A 12,435-nucleotide genomic window follows, 5' to 3' on the forward strand; every position below is an offset into this window, starting at 1 on the left:
CCAAAGGTAGGACCCTGTCTGGTCTATTAACAGCACAGAAGACGTCACAGGACAGGCACAGGCTCAGCTTGAAGCTCATTTTAATATCAACACATGAAAAATAATCACAGCAGCGGCAACAAAGCCATCTGCCACTTGTCCCAGACACCTGAGGAAACACATGGAGAAGACGGGTCCATTTCTTAACTCACAGTCAAGTGTATTAACTGTGAAGCCATGACTGATAAAAAAAAAAAGAAAGAAAGAAAGAAAATGAGGCAGTAAAGGCAGCGTGCAGCCAGGAGGCAGAACTGGCTGCAAAATGAAGGAAAAACTCTCTACCACATGAAAGAGTCCTGGCCAGTCCCCAGACACCACAAGCTTTTACCTTCTGAAGTCAGGGCTTTGCTTCATCTCAAAATGAAGACAGCAAGCTACCTGAGTCCGTTCCCAAACTGCCTGATAAAGTCACCCAAGAAGCCTTTTGAAACAGTACAGATCCCTTCTCTGGGGAGTCTTCAGACCAGGTCTGACCTATGACCTTATACCTATGAATTTTAAAATGTTTAACCAGCAACATGGTTTCATACCTGATGGAGAAATATTAAAATAATACTGGCTGACACCTGCCTCCCTGCTCCATGGCTCAGTCTCTGGAGCCTACACGGTGGACAGATGGTGGATAGCAGAGTTTACCTGGTGTGTCCGCCCTGTGCACTGCACATCCCCATCACTCCTCCCCCATCAAACACAGTAAAATATAAAACCTCTTCTGAAGGGATCCGTCTGCAGCTCTAACAGTCTACTGTGCATGAACACGCCTATGACAGCCACTGCCAGGTACATATACGGGCATTTTAACTGGACTATACTCATGAATTGGTGATGGTAGAGGACAGATCTCGACTGTCATTTAGCCGAAAGAATTCAAGTTTAGAAGATGCTTTAAAAGCCCTCATACACCTAAAAACAAAACAAAAAAAGCACAGTGGGAATGTAGTAAAGGTCCATCCAGATTTCTGATTCAGTAAATGATATGTTTCAAAAGGAGTCGATGTTCTTACATGGTTTTATATAAAACCTGTCACAAATTTCATCACATCATTTTTTAAATGGAAAGATAATAAAGCCTCTTGTTTTAATGCTTCATAATTTTCCCCCCTCCGCTACGTTCAGAAAACAGAATTTTTCAATTGAATTTTTGTTCAACTCCAAATCAGGTAAAAAAAAAAATGAGTTGATTAGCTCAGTTCATTTCCTTTCCCACTGAAGACCACTACTTTTGAGTGACAACTAGCGCGTCCTATGGTATGGGCTATATTTAAAGAGTCCCCTTGGCCCTCAGAGAACAAAACTTGTCTATTTTGGCTATTCCCCCTTCCTGCTGGGTTACATCTCACCAGCTTTGGTACAGGAAATTGCTCAATTCAGAAATCCCACATGGCTTCCACTATTCACAATTAAATTATCTAAGTAAATAATGTCTCTAAAATAAAAAAAAAAATCAGCATTAAGAAAATACACCAGAAATGAAGCATTTGCTCAACACCAAGCCAGCACCATGTGTGCTTGGTACATCTATGATGCTAGCATATTAGGGGCCGAGGCAGGAGGATTGGAAGTTCAAGGCTAGCTTTCGTTTGCTTTTGTTTTGCTTTTTATAGGCATCCAGTGCGCCATGGGTTCCAGCTGAAGTAGAATGGCCAAGCGTAAGAAAGAAACACTTAGGCCGTATGCCCGGTGTGCCTTCCCTGCCAATATTATCAAGTTCACGGCAGTGGTCAGGGTTAGTTAGGTTCAGAAGTCCAGGCCTCCAGAACTTAGCAAGAGACAACATCACAGAGCAGGCTGTCCTGTCTATGAAGAGTCAGAGATCTACGCTTTGCCAATCTGACAGGCTTGTCAAGAGGGCCCAGTTGTAAACCTACGCCACTTCTGAGCAGACTGAAGTTATCAGAGAAATGAACGAACACCAGACAAGCAACAGGCTCTCTGTCTAGGGCTGGCGCTAAAACTCTATAGCACACAGCTGATGCTAACCCCTACATACAGCAAGCTTTCCCCTAAAAGGCTTTTAGACTAAGCCAATGCTTCTTAGTCTGGTTACTACAGCTCCATTGGAAGTCACACCAGCTCCTAACTATGCAGTGTCTGACAGCACCTGGAAGAGCCAGAGCCCGAGCAGCCTGCTGCTGACAGATTTCAGTAAGGTGCCAGCTCGGGAAAATACAAACAGTAAGACATCAGTGAAATGGATACTCAAGTTCCCAAGTTCACATTTTGAAATACTACATATTTCAAAGTGCCCTTTGAACACTTTGATTCATTTAAAATTTCCCATTGGGGGCCGAGCTGAGAAAATATTTAACTATAAAATATCATGATGCCAAGCAGAAGCTTTAGTGACCCGACAGAAAACGACGTCAAGTTTCTCCCAGTGGCTGGCTGATAAAACACGAAAGCTCAGCTATGGAAGAACACACAAGAAACCACCACAGGAAGCTGGGTGGCTTCCGGTGCCCTGGGCTTGAATTACCACCATCCTCCTCTCAAATGCAGGTCAGGGACCTGGTGAGACCGAGGTCTACAAACAAAACCCAAGATGCAGACTTCTACCAGACCGTGACTCCAGGTCCATAGTCACTTTCCCAGTCCCAGGAATAAGGCTTCGGAATTTTGTTTTCCCACCTGAAGCTCAGCCTAACAGGACACGGAATGCAGCCGGGTGACGTCCACCATAGGAAAAGGCAAGGCTGCCACAGCAAGGCTCCTGGACAGCTCTCTGGCATATGAGCTTCCTTTGGCAATCCTAATTCCTGATTATGAAAATACTTGCAGGAGTGACAGCCCCAGAGGCTCCTAGCATGTTTACATTACTAAATCATTTAAGCCCTATGGTTAGAAACTAATCTCTGAACGGTCAGAGTTGAGGTAAACACTTTTCAAAAAGTAGTTTTGCCTCATCTCAAGAAACTATGATATGAACAAAACTTATGCTTACAAAATAAAGTGGGGACATTAATCTTAAAAAATTTACAAAGTAACTCACTTGGGTATTTGATGAAACAACCCAGACCATAGAATTTTGACTAAATGACTTTGCAGGAAACATTCTGTTTAGATATTGAAGCCACCTGTGCCCGGACTTTGTAACTTCAAGTCTGAAAAGGTTAATTAAATCAAGTAACATTTCCACCTTTCCACAGCAGCACAGGCTAAAAAGAATGATGAACTCAAGAGACAGTTTCATTAGTTAATATATTTTCTGCGTTGTAGTTAACATATATGTACTTTATGTACTTTCTTCGAGTCATCTTGTTTTCCATGAAGTAGTGATATGTTATATTCAGATATGAGTACATTTCAACAGTCTTTTGCAATAAATATCATAAAATAATAGAGATTCGCATAATAAATATTCTTTACAATAAAAAAAGTTTAACAGACTTTTGTCTTAAAAATAGCCAGGATTCAACTTTGTGGTTTACACATATAATATACAAAAAGCACCACAATTTGTGGCTAAGGCAATGAAAACACAGGAAGGATTGGAAACACCCAGCTGTTAAGAGTCAAAAGGCCTGTCAGAGGCCAAGGGCACCTTAGGGGACTGTAGCTATGAGAGGCCTAGGGGCGGACCAGACAGGAATTTCAACTACAGTTAGTTCTGCCCTCAGCGAAATGGGGGTGGGAAGTCCTTCACAGACACAGGACTCTAGAGGAGGAACAGGGAGAACTATCCAGCATCATCTCCAATGTGAAAACCAACATTGTGGAGTGATCTAGATCTATGGCAGAAAGGGTGGGGAGGGGGGACGACACTGTCATCTCCACAGTGCACTGTGGGGAGAATCTGGGGGCTGGAAGGAGAGGACAGTGAGCTGTCTGGCGCAGAGCAAACGGTGTTCTAAGGAGCAAATCCTCCCCTTCGACTGGGGGATGGGGACTAAGATAGCTCTCATCAGAGGCAGGTTAATATATAGCTTATTTAAGCACTTACATGGTTACTTTGTAATAAACCAAACCAAGTCCCTGATCCCACAGTACCCGACCCTGAACATCTCTCAGCCAAGTCTGGGCGTGCATGCATCCTCGCTGGACACAGCTGGGAAGCTGGCATCACACCAACGCTCCACAGGTACCCCCAGCTCCCAGCACCCCTGAAGTGGGTGAGAGCAAGCTGGGCGCGGTTTCACAGGTCCGCTCCTACAGAGACGGGAGAGACTTGAGAAGAAATACCACGTTTCTTAACAGCCGCAGTTCGGAAGTCAGACCGGAGGTCTAAGCCACCTCCAGAAATCATGACGGCTTGCCCTGAGCCCTGGAAGGGCAGCTCTCCAGCTTACAATAGACAGTGTTGGAGTTTCTACACCTGCAGCCAGGGCGGTGGGTCCAGTCGTAACAACCCCTGCACAGCTTCAGGCAGCCCTTGGCGGGAGGGTAGCAGAGCAAGCAGGGGAGGCACAAAGACAGGGCTCCCATGCACAGGTATCTGAAGCAGCAGTGCGACTGCGAACAGGAGCATGGGTTATCCGAGTAAGAGCCCCCGTCGTCATCATTGGAGCAGTGGTAGAAAATGCCCTTGACCAGGCACATGCAGGTCCCGTACTCCACCATGCTCTCCGCGGAGCAGAGGCACTGCCGGTCGCAGGCCAGGCAGGAGGGCAGAGTCCGGGGGGCTGTACACTCTCCACACTTACACTTGCCACACTGTTCGCAAATGAACTTGTGCTGGGTGGGGTCCTCTTTCAAGGAACCCTTCAAGTCCTCCACAAGCAGCTGCTTGGGTTGGGTCCGGATGACCCTATCTGACCTATGACCCGGGATGGGCCTGGTGGGCGGAGACCTTCCCAAGAGGCCCTGCTCAGAAGAGGCGCTGCTGCTGCTCCCTGAACTGGCCGCGCTTCCGGTGCTGGTTGACCTGCTCAACACCGAGCCCCTGGCATTGCCGGAGTGGCTGGCAGGTCGGTGCTCGTAGCTGTTATTCACATTGGCTGGTATGATTTCATGAGTCCTTTCCTGCTTTTCGGGTCTTGGCGCAGTGCGAGGAGCTGGTCTTCTCACGACTGAAGGTCCTTCTGTGTATTCGTTGCTTCCTCTGATGGCCTTGATCTGGTCCAGGGACAGAATCGCGGCAGGCTGAGTGTCCCGGTCATAGTCTAACCTCTGCCGGCCTTCCAGAGCCGGTGGCTGAATCACCACTAGGGAAGTGTGACTGCCATGCTGGCTTGGGGGATCCATGTGGAGTGATCTCCAATTGCGGCAGTCAGTGGAAACCTGGCAAGCATCGGAAATCCTAAAGAAGAGTGAGAGAGAAAAGAAATGAGAATGGGGAAGGGGAGACGCCTGTCAAGTAACAAATTGCCCAAACCACCTGGTAATGATCTCCTCCTTCGGCTGATTTCAGTGATGCAGAATCCTGGCAAGAATCCAACTCCAAAAAAGATTGCAGAGGACCACATCACAGGAAAAAAGCGAGCAAAAGATCTCATGCCACAAAAATTAGAAGCTGCGCTCCGGCTTCTAAAATGCAGAGGAAGTGATGCTTTCCTGTTTGCAAACCTAACAAATAATTAAGATGAAGCATGCCTTCGAAGGCAGCATTCAGTGTGCGCCCTGGAACTGTTCTCGGAGAGTTCAATATCAGTTCACCGGCAGTTCACGTAAGGAAAATGTCAGCTACTTTTAAAAGATTAAGAATGGCTTTAGTTCTGCGGCCTCTTGGCTATTTGTACGCTGTTAAGAGCTTTAGATTAATGAGAAAATTAATCAAGGCAATTTCCAAAACACTGGCTATTCCAAGATCACGTGGAATCTCAACAGGCCCAAGTCAGGATCTAAAGCTCATCACTGATCTGTGAGATGAGGAAAAAGAATCTAAACGGAACTAAGAAGGCTGCGGCTTTGGCTGTCCTGGCACACACACACACACACACACACACACACACACACACACACACACACACACACACTGTGTATAAGTTTCTTTAAAGGTTAAACCAGAATAACTTTTGTGCACAAGTGTCAAGCGTAGAGAGCAGGTCTTTTTGCACTGTCTTTATCGCCTTTCATTCACCTACACGGCAGACCTTGATTTTCAACAAGCCCTGAATCGACACGCCTTTTGTAAGATAAATACACTAATATCTTGACACAACAAACATGTTTCCATGTCGAGAAATAATTTCCAATTTATAACGTATTCTTCCTTAAACAGACCAAACGCTGACGTTTCCGTTTCCGGGCAGTAGATCTCTAGGCTATTTTTTCACAGAAATGCCCTCCAAACCCACAGATGCACCCTAAATCAAGACAGCACCCCTCTCCACTTTTCCGGTGCCAAAAGAAAAAAAAAAACAAAAAAACAAAAAAACAAAAACAAGTCTTAAGGAAAAGCAGTTTGCTATGATGCTAACTAATGTTCCTAGACTATACATATTTAGCTTCTTGGGAGTCCCTCTAGTTTATTTTACCTTCTCCTCACACGAGATACACATGCATAACAGCAGCCTTTAGTGCCAAAGCCCTAAACGATACTGGAAAGCCGCCAATCGTTACTCCTGCGCCCTATCTATTTTTTTAAAAAAAAGATTAAAACTCCAAAACGAAGACTTTAAATGTGCCAAGTCTCATCCACAAGAAAGGAAGACGTGGGAATGGCTTGAGTAATGAAACCCCCAGGCATAGCTTTAATTCGCATTTTACAGGGCATTCCCAAGCAAGTTCGCTCTGGCGGAGCACCTCGGCGCCCCGCACCCGCCCGGAGAGGAGCCGGTGCACGCGGACAGCAGCACTGTGGGCAGCAGCGCCGAGCGCTAAGGTCCGGCGCCGAGGCCTTGGGGGCACCGAACCGCGGCAGCTCCGGCGGGGCAAAGTTATGAATGAATACAGCTCGCGGGCGGGAGGAGGCAGCGCCCTCTCCCCGCGTCCCGAGGCACTGCGCTCCGAGCACAGGCGGCCGCTGGATCCCCAGCGCCATCGGGTGCCGCGCGCTTGGCACGGGCTGCGCGACGACCGCCAGGATCGCCCGGCCCGCCCCGGCCCGCACCTGCCGCCCGCACTCACCTCGGCCTCCGCGGCGCCGGCCCGGGGCGCCGATCGGGCGGGGTGCGCGCCGCATCAAGCGCGGCGGGGCGGCCGGGCGCTCATAGCCCGCGCTGCGGCCTCGGCGGCCCCCGGGCAGGGGCGCTTCTCCGCGGTTGGCGGCGGCCGAGGGCGGCTCCGGGACATCCGCCGGGTGCGCGCGGCCCCCGCTCCACAGCACCGTCCCGTCCCGGTCGTCAGGCGCGCGGCCCGGCGTCGTCCCGGGCGCTCGGGTCCCCGCAGGTCCGCGTCCCCGCAGTCGCCACGCCGGCTGCAGACGAGCAGAGACAGAAACACGTGAGTCCCTTGCCAGCCCGGGACGCTGTCCTACTCGCGGTGATGGACAGTCACGAGCCCGGGACACACACGCGGCCGTGCACGTTTTGCCCCCACGGAATGCCCAGCAGTGCAAAGCGCGTCCGAGCCGCGCGTCTGCTCGAGGCAAGCCCGCACTCGGGACGGCAAAGTCAGGTCTGGCACGAGCGCCCGGCGGGTCGGTCGCCAACAATGCGCACAGACACGCGGGTGCGCGGCGATGCCAGCCCGCGTCCGCACCCGCGGAACTCGCTGCCGGGCTACGGGAAAGCGAAAGGAGCCAGCTCTCCAGCTGCGGGGCCGACCGCAGAGCGCCGGGCACCGAGCTACGGCCAGCTCCGAAAACGTCCAGTTCCTTGAAAATAAAATAAATAAATAAAAGCACCATTCTTACCTGACCTCGCCAGGTCCTCGGCGGGAGGGCAAGGCTCTCGCTTAGCGCAGAGCCCGGGGCCGGCCTTCCCGGCACATGCACGCCGTCCGCAGCCGCTCCTTACTCCGCAGAGCTCTTGCTGCGGGTCCGCCGCAAACTCCTGCGTGCTGAGCACTCGCGCGCGGGCTCCGCAGCATTTCAGCGTCGCCGCCACCTCCACCTCCACGCTGGGACCCGCCTCCGGTGATATCATGTGTCAATCACGCGGGCTGTGCGAAAACCCGGAGCAGGATTTGAGCGACGGTGGATGTGGACTCTGAAAAAGTTGCCTGGCAGCGCAACTATAGGCAGGAACCCAAGTTCCCGGGCCCCTGTTAGTCTGTGAGCTGTCAGCCTCCAATTTAAGGGAACCAGTGGATTCGCCCTTAAAAATGAGCTAGAAAAGAGTTATGAAGAACATTAAAAAACAACAATAACAACAAAACAAAAAAGCCTTGTACACCACTCTACCATGCCCCAGGTAGAGGGAAAATGTGTGCGTATACAGAAAAATGTGTGCGTTCAGAGCATGTGAAATATGAAAGTTCCAGAAAGGACATTCACTTTTGCAAATGTAATATAATGGCACACAGCAGGGTGGGATTTCCTGCTGTGGGATTTTAGTGATAGCTCTGTTTCTGTTCGTGATACGATCCCAAATATTACACGGAAAAAAAAAAATCCCAAGTCCTTCCTGTTTTGTAACGTTTGGATAATTTTGTCAAAAACACCAACTTTTTTTTAATCAACTAAAAATCAAGGAAAATAAGCGTAACTCATCAGAAGTTTTAGTTTTAATCGCACGTCTGCCGCAGGGTGGGGGAAACTCCAGTAAGTGGGGAATGCTTTTTTGCTTCTTCACAAACTGTGGGATTTAGGGCATCTATTATCAGAACAATGTAGCTCAGGATACAGAGAAAAGAACTGTATGCGGAACTAAAAATTCCATAGAGGGCTTTAAAAATAACCTCAGACCCCCCAAAAATTGTTAATAGGAAATATTTTCCCAGGCAACTGTATCAGGAATAGTATTTGGTAAACAACAGAACTCCAGGGTCTAAATCATCCGCCAATGTGAGTTTGGATATTTTGGGCTCCAAGTAATTTTTTTTTAAGCAGCGGGTTTTTTGTTGTTGTTATTGTTTGCGTACTTCACTTTCGAGCTTTTAGAGTTCAGTTGTGTGTAGAATTGTGTGCCAGAAATCCAAGACATTTCCCTGCAGAGAACATCAACAACCATCAGGTCCACCAGAGCATGACAGAACATGCTGGAAGCCAAGAGGCTGTCTGCTCGCCCTTCACGCTAGGGACTGTGCTAAAGTTGCGCTTTTCAAGTGTAAAGTTGGTGGGGCCCTGGTGTCTTGTCTGTTTCCCACAGATGCAGCACTGCAATGGGCTTTGACAGCAGTGGCTCTGTTTCTTGTGACTGCATTGGAAGGGTCAAATCAGAAATACAGCATCATCCCAGAGTGTTGGACTTGGCTCTTCCCAGTCGTCTGCACAAATCTGAGGCAGAGGTCAGTTCGCCAAAGTGATAAAACGCAGACAGGGAGCAGTGCATCGTTTTCATTACACAACGCTTATAAAATATAATTTCAAAGATTCCTGTTAAAATGCACTTCAGAGTATTTCAGTCAGAGATGTGCTAAAACAAATATCCTGTTTTAAAATAACAATAATAATAATTCATGGAATTTTGTCAAAAATATTATCATCATATATCATGTTCTATTTCAAAGTTGAATATATTGTGCAAAATTGATTCTGCTTCTATGCCTCCTCTATGTTTTCTTAGATGTCTCAGTCCTAGTTAGAATCAGGGTAGACTTGCCGCCTTGAATCTGGAAGACATTTAATGAAGTATGCTTCACCTTTTGATTTCCTGCAGTCATAAGATTTGAGAGAAATTATCAATTTTTAGTTAGAAACAGACCTTACTTTTTATTTAGTAAACTTAACTGCAGTGAGTTTAGTCTAGCAGTAAACAGCCGGTGTAGGAAACGTTTTTGAAAAAGAGGGGATGTAAGGGTCAGTGGGGAAATGGCAGTGATTTCTAATTCCCCATGCTAAGATCTGTCTAAAGCGAGTGGGGTGGGAAGGGAGGCCCAACTCGTTCTTCAGTTTCATGGGAAACCAAATTAGCCTTCTCTTTTGTTGAAAGAGAATAAAGTGGCAAACTCATCTGGCAGATGCTTCAGAAGTGCTGGTGACTTAAAAGGAATTAAAGTGCTCAAAGACTTGTTGATTTATTTATTTGCCCAAATAAAAACATCAGAGCCATTGTGTGTGTGTGCTTCCAGGCTAACAAGCAATACCTTCTACGTTTCCGAGGATTTAGTCATAAGTTAGGTTATTAGCGGTGGAATTAACTATATTATCATCCATAGCCTCGCATCCTGTTGAGAAACAAGCTAGAAACCGAAACATCACAGAAGTTGGCGCATTAGCAGACCCAAATCCATCCATAAGCAGCCAGTAATGGGCATTTTCTCTCCTTTCCTTTTAGGGCAATAATCGCTGTATTCCTGAGCATCCTCAGAGACGCTGCAAGGATGGGCCATGTATTTTCAGTTTCTTTTCGTGACCAGCCTTTGTGAAGACACAAATAGACTAACCTAGTCGCTAAGATTTCCGTAAACGTTCCCCTCGTTTTCAGAAGCCTAGTTCCCGCCCTTGCATATTCTGCACTGTCTTAAATTCTGCCAATGGGAGAGATGAAGTCTTGCACTGAGTAGATGACGCCGAATGTTCTGGACTCTCACTCAGCCCCACTGTGTACTGCTGGTCTCCAGTAATGTGGTTGTTCTGAGCCAGAGCCTCCCTTCCTAGGTGCAGGTGAATCACACCAACACGGCTGTCCACTCACAAGAGCCTTAGGTCCACACGAGGAAGCGGCTCTGCCTCAATACAAAACAGGCACTTTTTTAACCTAGCCCACAGCTCCCTGGTTCTGGCTCCCCTTTCATTTTCCTGAGAAAGCACAGGGAGTCATTTCTTCTGCTCTTCTGACTTGGAACGAGGAGCGGAAGGTCCCTTAAAGTAATGAACTTGTTTCTTTAGTTCTGGGCAACAGCAATTCCTAATCTGAGCGCTTCCTCCCACCTTTGTCGTTACAGATGGGCTTAAGACCCTTCTCTGCTTCAAACCTGGAACTCTGCCCCCTTCAAGACGGAACAGCAGAAAACCAAATTATCTTTTCAGTAAAACAAATAAGACTTGAGATGTCTCCTACAGCTTGTCTACTTTAATGTTTCCTCATGGAATGAAATAACAGTCAGAAACCACAGTTTGTCCTTTACTTATGGAAAAAGTTGCATATTGTAGGTCACTATAGGCAAAAGTCACAAGAACATTAATAATGTATAGTTAGCTTCCTTACTTCATAATTGCCAGGGCATTTAAAGCAATCCCATCATCAACAACAAAAATCCCAGATGCTCTATGGTGAGTGATCACATACAAGCACATACAAAGGTCTGAGTTTTGACTGTGTCCTCCTGCTTCAGGGTCGTACATCTCGAGTGTGTCCTGTTTACCCATGTGCCCTCTGTCCAGTATCACAGGCAGGCAGGTCAGAGGAACACTGTGTCCTGAAGCAAGTTGGATGGAAGACCCAGCCACTAGAAGTCCCAGCTCTGCCACACAGAGCTAAGTGAGTTTTGGTTTCTCCTGAAGCTAACAGAAACTCTATTCTGATGTCCTGATGCTCCGGATGGAGTCAAGCACATAAAAGTGCTTTGTGAGCTGGGAAAAATCTGTATCAATAATTGGTTGGTGTTGTATCAACATACTTTATAAAGAAGAAATGATAGGGCCCCCGCTCTTGGAGTTTCGTCCCTAAATAATAAGCTTAATTTGCCTTATAACTATTTTTCAGGTCAGTCAGGTTTTATTTTCATTCTAAGACTTTTAGGTTTAACCAATGGCTTTGCCATATTCACATGTGAACATGTATGTGTGTGTTCATGTATGCACATGTGTATCTTGACTGAGGTTTTGCAACAGTTGTCCATTAAGTTCAGGTTAAGACATGTAAGTTTAACATTTATCTGGAGGCTTTTAGTGATTTAACTTTTATTTCCAGTTAAGACAATGAACATTGTAAACGTTATCACAAGGGCTGAGATAACAGTCCAGTGGTTATGAGCGCTTACTCTTCTTCCAGAGGACCCAGGTTTGATGCCCAGCACCCATGTTAGGTGGTTCACAACCACGTATAACTCCAACTTCAGGGGATTTGAAGCCTTTGGCCTCTCTGGGCACCTGCACCTACACAAACCCACATAGGAAAATACACATAAACACATGACAAAATTTAGCCAGGCAGTGGTGGTGCACGCCGCCTTTAATCTTAGTACTTGTGATACAGAGACAGGTGGATCTCTGTGAGTTCGAGACCAGCCTGTTCTACAAAGCAAGTTCCAGGCCAGTCAAAGCTGCACAGAGAAACCCTGTCTTGAAAACAAACATAGAAAAATAGAAAATATTTAAATCCTTACTATAAAATGTTAAACTCTTCTATTACTAAGAGTTAAAAAGCAAATAAATATTAAAAAAATAAATTGAAGAACTTTAAAAGTGAAAACAAAATATTTTTTGAAAAGCCTGAAACTGCTTCTACTTGTTACCATAGTTTGTTGTGGACT

The 12,435-nt window shown here is 47.0% G+C and overlaps 1 protein-coding gene across 3 annotated transcripts; it reads right to left on the minus strand.

Annotated features, from left to right (window-relative positions):
• Positions 1 to 3,218: 3,218 nt before the first annotated feature.
• Spry1 (sprouty RTK signaling antagonist 1) lies at positions 3,219 to 7,946 on the minus strand. 3 transcript variants are annotated; one of them, XM_038347630.1, is made up of 2 exons: positions 7,772 to 7,929; positions 3,219 to 5,275 (listed from the first exon to the last, which is right to left on the minus strand). In XM_038347630.1, the coding sequence occupies exon 2, from the start codon at positions 5,218 to 5,220 to the stop codon at positions 4,279 to 4,281; it is 942 nt and encodes a 313-aa protein (XP_038203558.1). In that variant the 5' UTR covers positions 5,221 to 5,275; positions 7,772 to 7,929; the 3' UTR covers positions 3,219 to 4,278. The 3 variants fall into 3 exon arrangements, 2 of the variants coding, with proteins under 2 accessions (XP_038203558.1, XP_038203557.1); XM_038347629.1 differs by lacking the exon at positions 7,772 to 7,929 and adding an exon at positions 7,045 to 7,148; XR_005287405.1 differs by lacking the exon at positions 3,219 to 5,275 and adding an exon at positions 7,203 to 7,333 and having other exon boundaries at positions 7,772 to 7,946.
• Positions 7,947 to 12,435: the final 4,489 nt, after the last annotated feature.

This window comes from Arvicola amphibius, chromosome 11, assembly GCF_903992535.2.
Source record: "Arvicola amphibius chromosome 11, mArvAmp1.2, whole genome shotgun sequence".
Taxonomy (NCBI): Eukaryota; Metazoa; Chordata; class Mammalia; order Rodentia; family Cricetidae; genus Arvicola; species Arvicola amphibius.